General features: G+C 37.2%; 1 protein-coding gene across 2 annotated transcripts in view; it reads left to right on the top strand.

The window, feature by feature from the left end:
* LOC122829010 (protein sidekick-1-like) overlaps positions 1–18,687 on the top strand; it is a 403,194-nt gene that overhangs the window by 340,297 nt on the left and 44,210 nt on the right. For both annotated transcript variants that reach the window (XM_044113150.1, XM_044113152.1), the window contains 5 exons: positions 8,384–8,505; positions 8,601–8,713; positions 12,133–12,283; positions 16,221–16,461; positions 16,770–16,885. In XM_044113150.1, coding sequence (XP_043969085.1) covers positions 8,384–8,505; positions 8,601–8,713; positions 12,133–12,283; positions 16,221–16,461; positions 16,770–16,885 — 743 coding nt within the window. The remainder of the gene's footprint in view (positions 1–8,383; positions 8,506–8,600; positions 8,714–12,132; positions 12,284–16,220; positions 16,462–16,769; positions 16,886–18,687) is intronic.

Below are 18,687 nucleotides of genomic sequence, written 5' to 3'. Positions count from 1 at the left end.
CATGTAAGAAAAAATATTTACACTTTGCTTCTGTAGTCTGTTGTTCTTGTGTAGTCCCTGTTTGCTGTAAACCACAGATTGTATTATCACTAATGACTTTGGGAATTTCATTTGTGAGGCAATTTTCTTGCCTGAATGGACTGATAATAATAAAACATCTAATAATTTAGATGTTTTTTAGGAATAGCAAGAGGGTTTCCCCCAGAACACCTGCTAAGCCTGGTGGTAGGGGGCACATAGCAGCCCTCAATGTTTGTGTACAAAATGTTTTAAAAGGGACAGTGCTCAGTTCAGTGTGTCAACTATAACCAAGCTTATTTTGCTTTAATCGTCACCTTATCTGGTATATCACAAAAAAAAAAAACCTATATGGTTGAGTAATTAGCAATTTTTTCATAAATTTTTGCATTTTGTGGTGTACAAAAAGCATCGTCCTGAAATATTTGCAGAAATTCCAAACATTCAGTCTTGGTCTTGGAAGACCGTTCTGTACTCCATTCCTGGTAGCAACACTGGACTTGAACAGTTTTCAATTCAAGACTTGAATTGAAAGTGTTTACTTTGTGATCCTGCACCAAATTTTTGTGGACATTTAGGGCCTAATGATTCAAACTTGAACTTCGTTGGGAATTCCAACAAAAAAACAGTGCAGGCATAGGTGAATAATCAGTCCACTTTGAAAAAGAAGTGGTTCAAAAGCATCACTAAAATAAAATTTAGAACATTACATTCAAGCTTATGATTACTACGTGAGTATTTAACTAAAACAGTTGAATTCAGACTAAATCAAGCAATAGCTGAGTCGCTTTACAACTTTCTGTTAAAGTGTAAAATCCACTTGATAGTTTTTAAGCCTTAGAGACACCATTTGGTTTTAGAAATGGCCTTTACAGATATGTTAACGTCATGTTCAACAACGATGGCACTTCAGACTAAATCATTGGATTACTGTAAATCTTCGAACCTCAAATGTTAATCAAACGTATCACAGAAAAGTGCTTCTGCTGTCTTTGTTGAGTTTGACTTGGGCTGCTGAGTGCAGAATAGATTGTATTTTCAGTTTTATTGACAGAAGCAAGCTGTCAAGTATTTGATTGATTAGCACTAGATTTTAAAAACTGTTGTTATACATTGAACTTGCATGACTAATGCCAATTTCATTCAGCAGCTGTCAGTTGTCTGTTCGGAGGACTGGCTGTAAATTATGTGTGGCAATTGAAAGTCTGACATCTAAAAACCATTTATATGAATATTTAGCTGTGGCTGAATTGTGCAGATGAAAGAGCTTATTGTTGCTGTCCGATTTATTCCCGGTTATAAAAAGCACAGTGTGGAGGAAATAATTGTTCCTATGTTGTTGTTGTTCTGCCCCAGCCTCAGAGCAGCTTTCGGTTTTAATGTGACAGAAGCAGCTATTCAATGTGCAGTCGGTGCTTTTATATCAGCGAGATGTCAGTGAACAAGCGTGTGTTACATCAGTGAGGCTATTGTCACATTTTTCTGTATTGCTAGCTAAATCTGTGTCCAATTATTCTCTCCTCATGTTATTGATACCCTGAAGCTTGACGTTCAGGTGTTTACTATTTTTCCACTGGGGATAGCAGGTGTTGCTTAATTGTGTTTCCTGACAGCTCAAAAGGAAGCTTTTCATACTGTGTTTATAGGTTTGAGTTTTTTGCCTTAGAAATATGACATAATGACCGTGCTCATGAGGTCAGAGGTCATCCTACCCCCTTTATCTGCACAATCTTCTTCTTTCAGCAGTTTGATTTGCAACAATCGGTTTCCAAATCAGCAAACTCTGAAGCATTGGTCAACTCTCCTCTCTTTTTTATTTTCTCTTTTCCCTAACCTTTCACCAATATACCTCCAACACAACATCAGTGATCCTTAATTACAGTTGCACAGTTTATATCATTTATATAATTTCCATATCTATAACCATAAGTTTCTCTGATTTAGCACTCATGTATAATATTATGATAATCATAACTTATTAGTTACTCTTATTATAATCATAATTTGAGTTATTATTAGTGTTCTTCTGAAAAGAAAACAGGAATCATCCATTATTCTAATTTTTGAAACCAAAGTTACAGTTGTTCATTCTTACAAGTAAAACAATGTTAATATAAGTATTTTGGTTTATGTCTTATTACCCCATTTGTTTAGACTTCATTCTTTAAAACTTTCATGCATTGAAATAAGGAATAGTCTAAACTATTTTGTAAATCTGAAGGCTTGAAACTTATTCCTCCTTTTTCAGGAAGCCTGGTGTTCCTGTTTCATGGCTTGGTAACTCTCTCACTGCCTGACTGATTTCTTATGATTAAATACAAAAAGAAACAGAATTAAAGCAAAGTTTACATGAGACAAAACACAACAAACACAATGTGACTGATTTTATTGAAGTTTGAGTCCAACGTTGAGTCAAGATGTTACTTTGCGTGATTAATTTTAAAGGTAACTTAATGTTCTGTTACTGTTAAACTAAAATCTCCAGCATGGAGAAATGGGATGAGCTTAGGTTTTCTTGACAACATGAAGTGGACCCTCAGGGCATTCTGGGTAAACATAAGCAAAACATGTCAGGCTTGTCTCATGCTGAGCAGATTGTTGAAGAGTGTTTGACACATTTGCAACAGAGAAATCCTACAACCACTAAAATCTGACACTGCTCCATTTTTGTTTACATTTTGTTAAGTTGGAAGTTACGCTCGGTGCCATGTTGAGATGTTTTTGTATCGTTTCCTACAGTGGTTCTTGGTGCAGCGCCACTACAGGGGAGGGGGTAAACAGATTATAATTTTGGTCCCCAATTGAACTGACTCTACCAGACCATGAGTAGATTTTAGTATGTCCCTGTCGGCACCCTTCAGGAAACTTTGTCAACTAGACAGAATTTCTCTATGGCAACCAAATTCCTGGACTCTCTCACAACCTCACTCACTCCCAGTAGTTTTCTGTAAGATCTAGGTTTAAGGACTGAAGCCCCACCCACACTGAAAAGCTTTCTTGCAAAATGGGGTGTTAGTTTCACAGACATCTGACTCCATACCAGACCATTTCCAGAAAGGGTTTTATTCTCTTAGAAACACACACAACATTCCATAATGCTATTTTTACTCCCCCAGCCCATAAGTGGCAATAAACATGAAGTATGCGACACAAGAATTGCAGGTAACAAAGCGAGTGGAGTCTTCTGTGTAAGTGATGACAAAGTTGAGCTTCTTCTTCATGTCACATTGAATTGTAGTTATGTGTGACACATACGAGGCGTTTGGGGTTATAGGTCAGCGTTTTCTCAAAAAAAAAAAAAGAATTTTCATTGTAGAGTCAGTTTGAAAAAATGCTTCTTGAGTGGATGAAGCTGAAGAAGTTTGCTCATGTGTCTGGTGAGCCATTCCTGTATTTTGGATTGTTATCCCACTAAATAGAGACATTTGTAGTTTTCTTCTAGAGGTTTCTGTTCTTTACTTAAAAATTCCTTGTTTTTCAAACAGTTCATCATGTGATGCACTCTAACAACATTCCAAGGCCCTGTGGAAGTGAAACAGACCCACAGCATTTCTGCTCCTCTACCATAATTAATAGTGTGAATTAGATGCTTTTCCATCTCTTCCTTCTTGGCATGCTTTTGCTTGCATTACTCTAAAAACATAAGTTATCATTCAGTGTATTTATACTCCAGAGAAACAGAAACACTTGAATTAATAATTAGAAGCTTCTAGAAAATGCTGGTTCTCTTCCAAAGAAACTATATTAGTCATTTTAGACCCCAGACCTAATGAAAACATCTGATGAGCTGAAAAGAAAAATGCATAAGAAACCCCACAGTCTCTATGCCCCACCTTGGGAATTGTTATAGGGGATGAGTGAGAACTGCCCTACAGGAAATGGGGCCTCTGCAAAATATGACTAGTATCAATAGTATCTTTGGTTGCCAGCAATTTTGAAACCAGAGACATTTGCTCTGCTGAATAAGTGTACTCAGATTACAGTTTTTTCCTCAAAAATGTTAAATGTGAGATAATTCTATTGCAAAAAAGAAAAGAAAAAAAAGATTAATTCAAGACTGCTCAGTCCTTGTTCCCAGGGGACCCAACAAATTTGTTCATGACTGTATATTCTGCTGATGTTCTGATTGTTGTTGTGTTATGAAGATTTGTCCTGAGTTATCAAGAAGAGGGGGGGTAGGAGGTGGTTATCATTTCCCTGTGAAGTCTTTGTGTTTCAGCTTCTCATACCTCTCCCCTGACACAGCTGGTCATCCAAACTGCCTGCTTCCTGCCTCTTATTATTCCCATGGAGGTGGAATAAAGTCAGAATAAGAATGGGTCAAATGTAATTTCATAGCCTTGCTGCCTGTTCAGACATTTACATGTGTTAGAAGGAACATGATGTATGATGCATTTTTTCCCCCTCGTCCTGACTGCTCTTCAGATTTATCTTTCTCCATCTTGTATTGTAGGCCTTGGGAAAAAAAATAATTAATTGCTCTGACACAGCAGAAAGAAACAGACATAAGTGTAAATCCTTTACTTAAGATTAACTTTCTATTTTTAAATTTCCTGTGTCAAACAGTTTAAAGAATAAAGTGCTTGTGGTAATTTTCTGTCTTTATTTCCGCTCCTACCCGTTATATGCCAAACACATAATTGGGAACACTATTTTCTGTTTTTGCCTTTTATCCTTTTTAGTTAAAGGGTTTTGGAAATATGAAGCGTTGTAGTTCTAACTAAAGTTATCAAAGCAATAAATTTCAACTATATCAGATACTGAGTGTGTCTGAGATTGTTTTTGACCCAAACATAGGCATCAACCAAGCTGTATGGACTGTATGAGGGCAGCACTAAGGCAGGCTAAATATTGTAGAATTACATGTTAATACAAAAATGTCCCACTTTGCATAGATTCATAAAGATAGAACCCTTGTGGCCTAATATTGTCAATTTATCTGCATAGAAGTTGATTAGGGTTTAGTTACTGTTTAAACAACGCTAAAAGTATGACATTTTAGCATCATACATTTATGACTTTAAAGCTATAAGACTTTTAGTCAACTTTCAGAGGTCATCAAAATGCATGTAATCTGCAACAGTAAACCTCCCAGACCACAAACACTAAGGTTACTTATTTAAATATTAGCTTCTTCATGGATACGAACAGCCCAATGATGCTGTCAGTCTGTGCTTTCCTATTGAGATGTGCTCCATTCTACTCAGTATGAATAAACTGTAGGAAACTGTTAATCAGTTCACGGCTCTGATGACCACTATTTAGTGGCAAAGCAACAAAACCAACCCTGTGCTTCCACAGCTATGCTCCATGTAGGTATTCGTAACCGATCATCCTGTAGTGTGTGGTGTGTTATGGTAGATCGTTGTGGCCACTCCGATCTAAATCAGGGGTTTTCCCCGACTGGGAGCGTTAACACAGCCTGTTGAATGTGACAGGTAGCCAATCAGAAGGATTCCCTCCAGGCTTTCTGAGGGGAAATTACAGAGGGGAATCCCAAACAGCTGGCACTGCTAACCCAAAGTCCAACGGACATTGGAGATGAAATGTGGAAAAAATATTAATGTTTATAAAACATTTCGTGCAAAGAATATATAAATGACAAAAGACTCAACTCCAGTGCTCTCCACTGACCCTCCCTTCCTCATATCCTTAGAGTAATGCCCAGTGCACACTACACATCTTAGAGCAGTTGGCCGATTTTCGGCCCATTTTCAAAATCTGAGACCACAGATTAGCCGACAGAAATCCTAGGTATAACGGTTTGATCGGGTTCGATTGTGCCACGTGGTGTCCAGCAATGGCTACAAGTTCAGTTAACTAATTTTAAAACCAGGCATTAATCAATGCTTTACTACAATCTACCTGCAAGGCATGTGGCTCTCGTGTCAGTCCTGACTGAATGAAAACCATTATAACCTATTTTTAAAGAACAGCTGAAAAGTTACCGGGTTTATCAAATGCGGTAGCAGTTTCACTCCAACTCCTCCTCTTGTCATTCGGTGTCATCAACAGAAAGAGAAAAAGGCTGGAAGAGATGATAAAGCCGATAATTAAAATGACGTCGATAATTTTAATTTCTCATACATTAATTGATTTATCGGGGACAGGCCTACTAATGATAACGCTGATAAATGATGGAGTCAGAGTGAGACTGACAATTAGGGCAGAAAGCCCTTGCTGCTGTAAGTGATTGTGAAGGTAACAACCTTCAAAATAAACAGATACACAGATGTTGTGCAGGATTGTTGCTGAATACATCTCCATGGATTTTTGTTTACACTGTTAAAAATTATTAGCATGCTTCAGATAGTTTTAAACCTCTACGTATTTTAGTACAGAATGATTCTTTATTTGTCCCTCAGTAATTTTGAGACTAAAAGGTACATAATTATATAACGGATGTCAACAGCAGAACTTTATTAAAAAATTGTTTTTTCCCAATTATTGATTTTGTCTTAAATATGAAAGTTAAAATATTGTCATACTGTAATTAATTATTTTTTTTTAATCTCAACTAGAAATAAATCTGTGATTTAAAAAAAAAAAATCTGTTTCAAAACTTAGGTCAACTAACAAGTACTTTTCCTCTTTTGGTATGGAATTTAAAATATTATCATCCAGACAAACCTAGTTTTCCTGACAAGATTTGCTGATTTTAACACCTTTTTTTTTCTAGCTCAACTTAAAAGTCTGTACAGAAAATGTTAGTTTTGAAGCATATTTCTTTTAATGCACCCTGCTGAAGTAATCTGTCATGCTGTGATGCTTCTGTCCTTTTCTTCTTGAGAAAAACGATGGCCTCTGTCAATAAAGTGCAACAGTACCTAGAAGCAGAGGTGTATTTTATCTCGATGGATCTGTGAGCACCTACTGAAATGTTTCAATTGCAGTACACCAACTTCTCTTTTCATAAATAACATTATGAAGGAAATGCAACCACATGTTTTGGTCCAGTAATATTTTATATACCAGTAAAAGTATATAACCTTCACGAGTGGAAAGGGAGTTTCAGGTTAACGGCTACATTTTGTGTGTTTCATTGTGCATTGTGTTTCTGGGTTTGATTTGATGTAAAGCACTTTGAAATCCCTTGCTGCTGAAATGTGCTATACAAATAAAATTTGATTGATTGATTGATTGATTGATTGTTTACGTACATGCGTAAAAGCTGCATGTACGTCTCAACAAAAACTTCCTGGAAAATATAAATTTGCTTCAACATTTCAGCTCAAAATATGAAACTGTTGAGGGTTCATTACACAGAGTATTATATTAACATGTATTTCTGTTATTTAGATAATTATCAAAACCTTATATATTCAGTTTCTCAGAAAATGGAAATATTACATGAAGCCAATAAAAAATATTTTTTCTGACATTTAATGTTGTAGCCTACAAAGCATATTACATATTGAGGCTGTGACTATATTTCTGGAAATTTGTGAGGACCCCTGATTCTATTAATATTCTGGAAACCTATAATCCCCACTACCTGTTCTAAGATAAGTGGAAGACAACTATTAGATGAACTTGAAAGCTTCCCACCCTGTCTGAAGTGCCAATACTTGGTGTAATAGTTGTGGTATTGGACTTGATAAGACAGGAACCTTGCCTGACCTAAACCCCGAAGAGAATCTTGGAGGTATTGTGAAGGAGAAAATGAGAGACAGTTGATACCGTCTTGTGTAGGTGGTGTAGTGGGAGCTAAGTGTAAGCCCGTAGCTGGCAGGGAATTTCTTAAAAACTGAAAATCAAAGACTAAAAAATGGTAGGCAACATGAATACAATGCTAGGACAGGAAGTCCTGGCAACAAACGGAGAGTCCAGCTAGGAACTGTTGAAACAGGGAGCCAAGATATGGGTAGATGGAGTAGAGAAAGGCAAAACACAAGAAGAGCACAAGCCAAGAAAATTATAAACCAGAAAAAGTTATAGGATCAAAAAATAAATTAAAGACAACACAGGAAAAAAAACAGAATCAACTTCAACATATGAAAAACGTACCGTAAATTACAGAACAATAGTTTTAAATGAACATACTCAGAACTGTGAAGCTCAGTGAAGTTCAGCCAAAGTTAAATGAATCTGGGCTTCCATTATTCCAGTTATTATGAATCGAAGGCAACTCTACACAGGTGAGGGCTTATCTGTAATATGAAGGAACTCAGTGAAATTTTATGAATATTCTTACATTCTTAGGTGCTTTTTAGCTCTAAGCCATTATAAAACATCATTCATAAAGATAAAAGAAATCGTGAAATTTATCACTGTGTGTAATGCTGTATATAGTTTAGAAGTCTAACTTTTTAAATTGAATTTCTGAAATAAATGATCTTTTAGGTGATATTTTTCCTGTTTGCAGAGCTTCCTGGGGCTCCCTCCAACCTGGTCATCTCTAACATCAGTCCTCGAACAGCGACGCTCAGGTTCTGCCCTGGTTCTGATGGCAAAACCGTCATATCCAGATGGATCGTTCAAGGACAGGTGTGTTTGTGCTGAGAGTGGACTTTAGTGGTTACCGTCAATGGCAAAACACAGCAAGAGGAGACCTGTTCTGCAACATGCTCCGTATTTAACAGGTGGTGAAGAAGGATGGGAGGGAGGAGGCATGGAGAGTCGTTTACCAGAAAGACAACGAGCCAAATGCAGACACGCTGGAGATCCCCAGCCTCACTCCCTTCACTCAGTACAGGTGAGCAGCAAACATACAAAGCACTTCTGAACACTTTCACAGGCTCACACATCAGTGTGCGCACATTCTCCAGCTTACACAAATCTCACTCTTCTGCAGTTTTGCAGTATCGCAAGGCCCAGGTGAAGTTCGATAAATCACACAGGCACACAGAGAGACAGTTCCATCTGAGACTTTTCTGTTTGTCAGCACCTTCACAGCTGCAGCATGCAGATCCTTATTACCCTCCTGCAAACTGGCTAGAGGAGAGGGGAGGGGGAAGTAAGAGGCATAAGGAAGCAGAGGGGAAAGGAATGCTGATGAGAAAGTTGGAACGGCAGCAGAAGGCATTAAACTACAGGACGAGCGGAGAATAAGAGACAAGGAGAAGAGGAGAGAATCTGTTTTCTCTTTGATAAGGAGCTCTTCTCTCATTTTCTTTATGTCCGCTTTATATGAATGTCCAGTCATCCTAATATTCAGGATTCATACAAAGTGTGGAAAAATAAGGAGTTTATTCTTCTGGTTCTGGATTATAATGGAGAAATATTCTTATTTCCAGACTTTATGTCTTGTTCTACTGCTTAAAAATTCGTCCTTCCATCCATCTGGAAATATCTGTCAAAAAGATAACTTGAACTTTTGAGGTTTTAGTTTTGTTTATGGAACTTTAAAGCATTAATTTTGATTAATAAATTCTACATATCTTAGAATTAAGATATGTAGTCCTTTACATACAAGGACTTTACATACAAAGTCCTTGTATGTAAAGGACTTTTTTACATACAAAAGTCCTTTATATCCTTTACATACCCACATCCCTAAGCAAATGGATTGATGACAAAGCTGCTTCTCCTGGCCCACTGGCAGCAGAAACACCAGAGAATTATGATGGGGAGAGGGGACAAAAAGTGCTCCTGACTTTTTATAAGGGTGTCCACAAAACCTTTTATTCAACAAATACTATTATAGCTAAGTCACAGGAGTGTGCCTCTAAACCTCCTTAATCCAACTTTTGATCAGATAAGCAACCAACGAAAGCTGTAAAAGTTTGAATCAATGATCATTACCACTGCTTGGTGGAGAGAAGGGGGCATCAGCAGGGGGGCAGGCTGTTTGCAGGAGGATCTTAAGAACCTGCCTGTTCATTTTGATTAATTAAATACAAACCCTATGATTAACTTGTTTAAAAGTTTTAATTGAGTCCCACAACTAGTTTTAATTTAAAAATTTAATTAGTGAATTCTGGAAATGTAACTTTTCAGAAGTCTGATATTTTGATATGAAAATATGTTAGAAGCTAACACAGCTCTCATAGTCACAGGCAGAGCCACTGGGATGCCAGATGAAGCATTGCACTTGTCTGTATATCTCGTTTCTTCTTCCATCTTGCTTTCACTTGTTCCCCATCGCAGGGATAACAACTCAGATGTACTCTCTCAGGCAAACTATGCCAATCACACATTTCATCAGTTACAGCCACACCGAAGCATGGCTGTATTTAGAAGCAGAGAAAGCAACAAACTCTCTCTCATGAATGTTTTTGTGTTTACAAGTCTACATGTTTAGACATAGCTGTTTTACTGACTCACTTGCTGCTCTCAGACAACTAAAGAAGTTCTCATGAAGAGCTCTTGGATGTTGATTTTTACTGTTCAATAATTTAATAGCAAAAACATTTCTAAAGTTTGGCACTATGCCTAACTTTTAAAGATTTTAAATCAGACTTTCCTTTTACTGATCTTGTCAGAGGTAAGGTAAAATATTTACAACTTTTCTGACATTTTTACCAGACAGTAAACCATGATGGCTCCAACATTGCTGGGTTTCTTTAATTAATTTAAATTTAGTTTAATTTTAATGAAATTCTTTAATTAATTTAAATTTAAAAATGAGTGCCTCTGTCACCAGGTTGTATAGGTTGTTTGAGTAAAACTGCTGTGTTTAGTCTACTACAACAGAACAATGCTAGGGCTGTTGTAAATGATTATTTTAATAATCAAGTATTCTATTGATTATTCTTACAAATAATTGAGTTAATAAATATTGGATATCAAGATTGGCCCAAATATTCTCATTTGTTCATCCCTACAATTACTTTAATATATTTTAGAAAATTAACCTGTAACAATAATAGCTCACTTTTTAAATTAACTAAATTAATTAAATTATATCCAATTTAATAATAAAAAGGCAGGCTCACAAAATCACTTATGAAAAAAAATTATATTCCAGTTTGTCATTAATGTATTCATCTACTATCAATTTAATAGGTGAACTCTCACTTTGCTCAGATATTCATAGCTTTTATCTCCATGTTAGTGACAGAATTTGGCACCTTCATCAAACACAGAAACGCTCCTCAAATTATTGAACATTTGTTGTGACTAGGATGATATGAAATTTACTTTACAGTTCATCCGTAAAACTACATTTACCCTAAGCATCGACTACAGAAGTGCCACCCGCTTTGTTCCATCTGCTCCATCTGCATAAATTTTCTCACTCACTGTTCCTCACCTTTCGCTCTGAACCAGCCACCAAGCAGCTGGTCCAGGAGGAGAAAGGCTGTCGTATTCCATGCATCGTGCCAGTCAGTTTAAGGATGCTTGTTGATCCCTAGAAAAATAAAAAAAATCCAGTCATTACCGAGCTTAAATTGGACGTTATGCTGCTAGCACTTAGCTTTAATCTACAGTTCATAGGAGCGAAGTGAGAGCATTGTGCAACACACATAATCACCGGCCAGAACATGGTGTGCTAAATAACAAAACATAATTTAATGAAACTTTGAGGCAGGTAATTTTCCTCGAGGACTTTTAATAATCGAGGTATTCGAATCATTTGAAACAGATACGTTTGAGCCCAGTATGGTCAGTCCAAACTGCCGAAATTGGTTCTCATTATCGCAGTGGCTTGACATAAATCGGGTCATTGCTGTCCTCTGCCTCATATCGTCCACTCTATTTATTGAGCGATTTGTCAGAATTTTCGTATTTATAATCAATTAAGATTAGGCCCTTTGAATTCTGCAAGCTTGATCGCAATACATGCGTACTGGTCAGAATGGGAGCACATCCACACATACGACAGATGTGAGAGGACTGATACTTCATAAAATTCCATTTGAAAATAGAATTCAGTTCATCACATCTACACCCATATTTTCCATTATATTAGTGTTGTGCTGCAAGATAGAAAACAGTTTTACAACAGCTTTAATAACAATCAAATTCTGAATCTATGACTGTAAGGAACCTGATCAGGACAATGTATTTGGAATAGGGAGCATCAGTCCTTTGTTACAAGTGAGACTTTCTGGGTGAGTTCAGAGCAACAGATGATTACTACACTTGAAGAAGCTTGTTGCTAACTCACTGGAACACACTGATTTTTACATAAAACTGTTGTTTTTAAAGTTTGACTTTTGTGGTCTCCAGGTTTAGGATGCAGCAGGTGAACATCGTTGGTTCCAGTCCAATGAGCGCCCCCTCTAGGCTGATTCAAACACTACAGGCTGCCCCTGACACCTACCCCTCCAACCTCAGCCTCGTGTCTGTGACACAGACCAGTCTACATTTTAGCTGGAAGGTACCAAAACACACATGGACACACACGCCAAATACATGCTTGACTCTGAAAACCATTAACCTTCATTCTGCTCCTTTACAGTCATTTAAGCGATGCTAATTTGACAGGGAGTTCTTTACTTCCTTTTTTTGCAGGCCTTTGTTGTGTCCTTGCATCTTGGTTTTTTAGCATACTCACTGAGCAGCAGCAAGACTGAACATGTTGAGTGGCTGACAGCCTGTAATCATTGTCTCTCCTGGTTATCATTGCTCACACTAATCTCTGTCACATTTCCCACTCATCACCTTGGACTGGAACCAGCACAAACTGCTATATAATGTTGTTCTCTAAGTCTTTCTTTAGTTTTCTCTCTTCTCTTCTTCCCTCCATCCCTCTTTCACTCCCACCCATCCACTCTTCTATAATAACATAAATGGAGAGCAAAGCATTTTTCCATTTAAGAGTTGGAATGAGAAAAAGAGCCTGTCAAATCAGACACAGACACTGAGACAGTACAGACTACAAGTGCGGAATGCTAATGAGACCTCACCTGTATGTAGTGCCTTGCCTGAGCTATGCTGGTTTTCTGCTATAATGGGACCATCACAATGGTTTTAGCTAAGGCTATTATTCTAAGCGGCATTTTAAGGGAAATAAAACTAATGTGACATTTTGTATTATGGCTCCTAAATGCTAAGCTGTGCTAAATCACTGAGGTATTTAAAATGACTGGGTATCTCAAAGACTTTCACTCTGTACAGCGTGGGACGGCTTCTATGTACATTGTTTGTAAAAATCGTCTGTCCAATTAGGTACAAACTGTGGATAGTAACAACACCTACCTAAAGTGATTACAGGACAATTTCTTCCTGAAGTAATACATTAATAAGGGTCTGAGGTGATGCAGAGCAGTTGAAATGGCAGAGACGCAGTATGCAGGTAAGGAGAAGAAAGTGGAAATGTGAAGCAGATTGGAATGTATCAGGCGAAGTATAAAGCACATACAGTTTTTTCTGCTTGAAATTGTTTGAGGGATTCCAAGCCAGTTTCCTTAATGACATTAATGAGATCTCAAGATCTCGGCTTTGACTGAGCCCAGAAATTTCTTCTTTTTCAGCCAGTCCTTATTCAATTTACTGGTATGTGTTGAACCATTATCATGACTCATTACATTTCAGTAGAAGGTCCACTTCTACTTCATTTTTAGATTATTATTACAACCTTCAACTTTTTTTGACACACATGAGCTGGCCAGGAGCTTTTACCTCAACACAGTATCTGTCCTTTCACAAACCAAATGGAGACTGCAAGAAGGTATTTTAATCCTGGCTTGAAGTGTTTTGTGAAAGGATCTTGCCAGGGCAAAATGAAAGTCCTGTTGTGGGAGTACGGGTATTATTAATATCATGTTTATTTATTTAACCGGTCAAGAAACCAAAGGCCTTTTGAAATAGAAGAAAAGGAGGGAGGAACAAAAACAACATTTAAAATTCCCCAGATTAAACAAAATAAACATCTAAAACCAATAAAAAAAAAGTGCAGTACTTACAAAAACATGATGCTCATACAAAAGGGGATTTTATAAGCTATGAAGCAACCAGAGATAATTGGTTGCAAAGCCTAGCAGAGAGCAGCATATGTCTTTAAAATGATCTTTGATCCAAGCTTGAAAAGCTGCTTTGGAGATGAAAGTATCCAGTTTTTGGATTTTTTTTTTTTACTTCATTCCAGTCTTTGGCCGCAGCAGAGTGAACAAATGAAATGCATGATACAGAAGTAGTTTTTGGAAGTGGTAGCAAAATCACACTTCAGATCGAGTGCTGTATACAGAGGATAAGAAAGAATACATATAGTTAAGTCCATAATTATTTACAGTGAGAGTGTTGGCTGTGAGGGAGCCAAAGATTAGACTGATTGTTAATAACATGTTGATAGCACATCAATGATAAAGCAACAAAAATGCAAAAAACTTAACCAGTTGGAAGAATGATTAGACAATAAATATTTGTTTGCAAATATTTATTGTCAATGATTTGTATCAGTTGACAATAAATATTTGTCAACTGATTATTGGCAAGTCTATTTATTGCATTTTCAAATAAATTTTATTAAAAACTGATTAATCCTTTAACTCTCACCCCAAATATTGTCACATGCAGGTCAATGGGTCATTGAGGACACCGGCATCCTCATGGCAGTTAATAATTTTTCTTATCAAAATGTATATGTTTTTATTTTGAGATATGCAGATCTAATTTATTTTCAAACACTAATCTTGAATCTAATTCTGTCAGTGGTATGAATAATCTTGAGCATAACTTTAGTACACTGTAAAAAAATTAACTTAGGGGGTTATCAAATTAACAAATGAGTATCATGTACATTTAACTAAATAATTTCATGTTTCAAACAAAAACGTGATACAATCATGTTGGAAAAACAAGAAATTCAACCACTTCACCTTTATGAAATTTAATCATGTTGAGATAACATGATTCATTATAGTCAGACTGATCTTGTGTTGAAGAAAATGAGTGAGATCACGGGATATCACACAAGACCACGTGAGACAATCGTTTTTTGTTTGAATACGTGTTGTTCAAGTTGAGATAATGTGATTCAATTTAGTCAGATTCATTTCCCTCCAAAGAGGGTCTAGCGAGATCAGGGGATCACGCGAGATTATGGAGGATCACACGACATAACTGTTTTGTGCCTTGGAAAACTTCAAAGCGGTTTTGGTTACACATTAAACTATAGATATTTGTTTTTCTCTGCAGGGCACTATTGGCATTTAAAACTGTAAAAAGTATTTTTTTTTTTTTAAATGTCTTTGAATTAACGTAATTAAATCATGGAAAGGATTTCCACACGATTAAATAGCTTTCTTTCAGCATGAAGCAGGTTTGTTGAGCTAACTTAATTTTTATGAGTTGGATCAACTTAATAAGTAGGTATCACTGTAAAATAACTTGGTTTCTCGGGCGTGCTGTGGTGGCACAGGGGTTTAGCATACTACACGCTTGGAGGCCTTAGTCCTTGACGTGGACGTCGCTGGTTCGACTTCCCGGTCCCGGCGACCTTTGCCGCATGTCATAACCCTGTCTGCCTACTGTCTCAAAATAAATACGAGCCACCAGCGCCGCAAAAACTCTTCGGAGTAAAAAAAAGGTTTCAGCTAAATTGCCATTAATCTTAGTCAAGTAAATTATTTGGTCCAAAGCATTGTAAATTAGTTGGCCTGGCTCTTTTGAATTACATTTGGTTCAACTATAGTAAATGCAATTGAATAAACCTTAATAAATTAAATTGAGCCAACACATTTGCTTTAAATTGGAATAACCATAATAGATTACGTTGAGCCAACACTTAATAGAATAACCATAATAAAATAAGTTGAGCCAACACTTAATAGAATAACCATAATATATTAAGTTGAGCCAACACTTTTGATTTAGAATCAACCATAGAATAACCATAATAACATAAGTTGAGCCAACACAATTGCTTTACATTGGAATAACAATAATAAATTAAGTTGACCTAACACATTTTTTAATTTTATTTTTCTTTAAATAGGAGTAACATAATTACATGGTGCTGAAATAAAGCAAAGTAATCAGGTGGAAATCCTTTCCATGATTTTTTTTTATGTTCATCCAAAGAGTTATTTTTTTCAGTGTACAGTTGTCGTTAAAGGAGCTGTGGAGGTGAAGTGTGCAGACAACAGAAATAATCTTTTTGGTCAATACTAAGAATAAGGATAAAATGTCATCCCAAATGTCTCAGAAATATTCCTGAAAGCAAAATAGTGGTCCTCTGAGCACATGCTTTCATTCAGATTGATGCAATCAGTTCTTTTATTTTTTACAAGCTAGGCAACATTGCAGTAACAAGTGAAGCTTAACACATCAGACTTGCTCTTTCCCTCAGTCTCTAACTGCTTGCTTTCTTTCAGCTTCTTCCACAGTCAGAGTACAACAGCAGCCCAGAGACTGTGGGCTACCGAATCCGTGTTTGGAGGACAGATGGAGATGGGGAGGACAGAATTAAGGACATAAAGGGTGGAGTTGGAACCACTGAAGCTACAATAGAGGGGCTAAGTCCCTGGACCCACTACCAGATTCAGATCCAGGCCTCAAACTCCATAGGACCAGGACCATGGAGCCAAACAGTCGCAGCACGCACCGCCGAGGCTGGTACAAACACAGAACTCATTCACTCTGTTTTCCTGTTTTTAAGCGTCCAACTGAGAGGAGTTTGACATATTACTTGCTGGGCATAAGAAGGCAGATGGATGAGAAATAGAGTGGTATAATTACTTTTCTGTGTCCTCCTCTCATTTTGCCACCTCTCCCTGGCCTTTACTCACTCCCTCAATTTCACAGAGGGAAAGATTGATGGAGAGAGGGAGAGAGATGACTGAGGTAAAATCGAAGATTGGTTCAGAGAGTCAAGTGGCACTGAGCGGCGTGTTTGTGCGCATGTTTCTTTGTCTGTTTTTCAGCTCCGTCTGGATCTCCAGAAAATGTAACTGCTGAGGCAGTAAGTTCCTCCAGGATCATGCTCACCTGGTCTGCTCTTCCTGAGGCACAAAGGAATGGAGTCATTATTGGGTATAAGGTGAATCAAAACTCTCAATTAGCTATAGAGACTCTCAAATCAACCTTAATGTTCTCACTTGACCCCTCACCCCATTATCATTTCTTCCAGTACAATCCACACACTTACAACCACACAGACCTTCACACAAAAAAAATCTGATACAGGCAGGAGGAACATGATGCAATATTCTGTAACTGTTCCAGTTAGTTCCTCCTCCACTATGACTTTTAAAAAGCACCATGCAGCAATAATTGTGTTTAGGGAATGCGTTGAATTAAGAAAGGCTTATTTTCCTTGATAATTCAGCAGTAGGCGTCAGGTCCTATGTGAAACAATGATTAGATTATTATTTTATCAAAAACAAAGGGGGTTAATGACTACAGTCTGTGGGTTTTGGAAGAATCTTCTGTAACTGAAATATATAAACTGCTGTTTGGCAAAAATTCAAAAGTTTTGTGTGCAAAGTCACAGTCTGAAAAGTTTTGACAGTTAAGTCCAGACTCTCAACCCACTTAGAGCAACAGATGCTGCAGATTATTCTCATCCTTTGTGTTCAAAGTAAAGTAAAGAGGAAAAGTCTGTCATGTTGTAAGGCCAAATGGTAACATGGCTGATCTATTTAGACATGCAGGTCTCTAAGAACACACATGCCTGGTACCTTTTGGTCTAATTTTCAGCATAGGCGAAAAAGATGTTACTTTGCTAGTCTTAACAAACCAAAACAAAAAATGACACTAAATTATTGAAATACAGTTACATTTAAAAACATTTGAATGGTGCAATATTTTTGTCACACAATTCCGAAAATGAAACTATAGCTTTATTACATGTGAAGTGACACGTTTCAAGCTTTTATTCTTTATATTTTTGATTACTGCTTACAAATAGTGTAAACCCAAAATTCAGTGTCAGAATATTACATTATTGTGAAACAGTTATATATATACTTGGAACACGTGGTGCCACACTCTAATCAGCTAATTAGCTCAAAAGTTTTCCTGAGCCTCTAAAGGTGCTTTTCCACTGGAAATTCACTCACTATGCAGTTAATGTGTAGTTCGGTTCTACCCCAGGTAGTGAGCTGTTGAGTGTCGACTTGGAGGGACACTCAACAGAGAAGTCCAGTGTGAAGTTTCCACGGTCAGAGATGATGGAGTGCCGTGGCATCTGCTGGGTTTTATCAAGTCCACAGTGACCATGGCAATCTACCATTCATAAATGCTTCTGCTGACAAGCTCTGTGGCGATCTTAATTTACTTCTCTGCGCTGCCACTGTTACCAAAATTTGGTTCAATGTCCATGGTGTTGCTGTGCTGGACTGGCCTGCTATTTGTCCTGACCTGAACCCCATAGTCTGTGAACTATCGTCAAGAGGATGATGAGAGACATCAGATCCAATAAGGCAGCTGTCCTGAAGGCAGCGATCAACCCCATCCCCTCCTTCCACCTCAGACACAATGACCCTGAGTGATCCATGCAAAACAGGTCAACCAAGCACTGAATACATTTCAGAATCCTGACATTTCTTTTTAAAATATAATTTTTTTAACGTTCGTATGTAATAATTCAAATTTTCTGAGATACTGAATTTTGGTCTGTAAGTCAGAATAATCAGAATGACAAGAAATATAGACTTGAAATATTTCACATGTTCTGAATATCATGAGTCATCCTTTCTGAAATGAGTGACAAAGCATTTTGAACTTTTCAGGATATTCTAATGTTTTTGCCTATGTACTGCCCCTTTCTCAATCATTGGCTGTTGCAGATATGCAGATATGACATTTCCACCTTTTCAAATGCTTTTAACTGAAGTGCTT

Source organism: Gambusia affinis, linkage group LG04 (assembly GCF_019740435.1).
Source record: "Gambusia affinis linkage group LG04, SWU_Gaff_1.0, whole genome shotgun sequence".
Classification (NCBI taxonomy): domain Eukaryota; kingdom Metazoa; phylum Chordata; class Actinopteri; order Cyprinodontiformes; family Poeciliidae; genus Gambusia; species Gambusia affinis.
The sequence above is the reverse complement of the archived record's forward strand: the minus strand, read 5'-3'. Positions and strand labels throughout refer to the sequence as shown.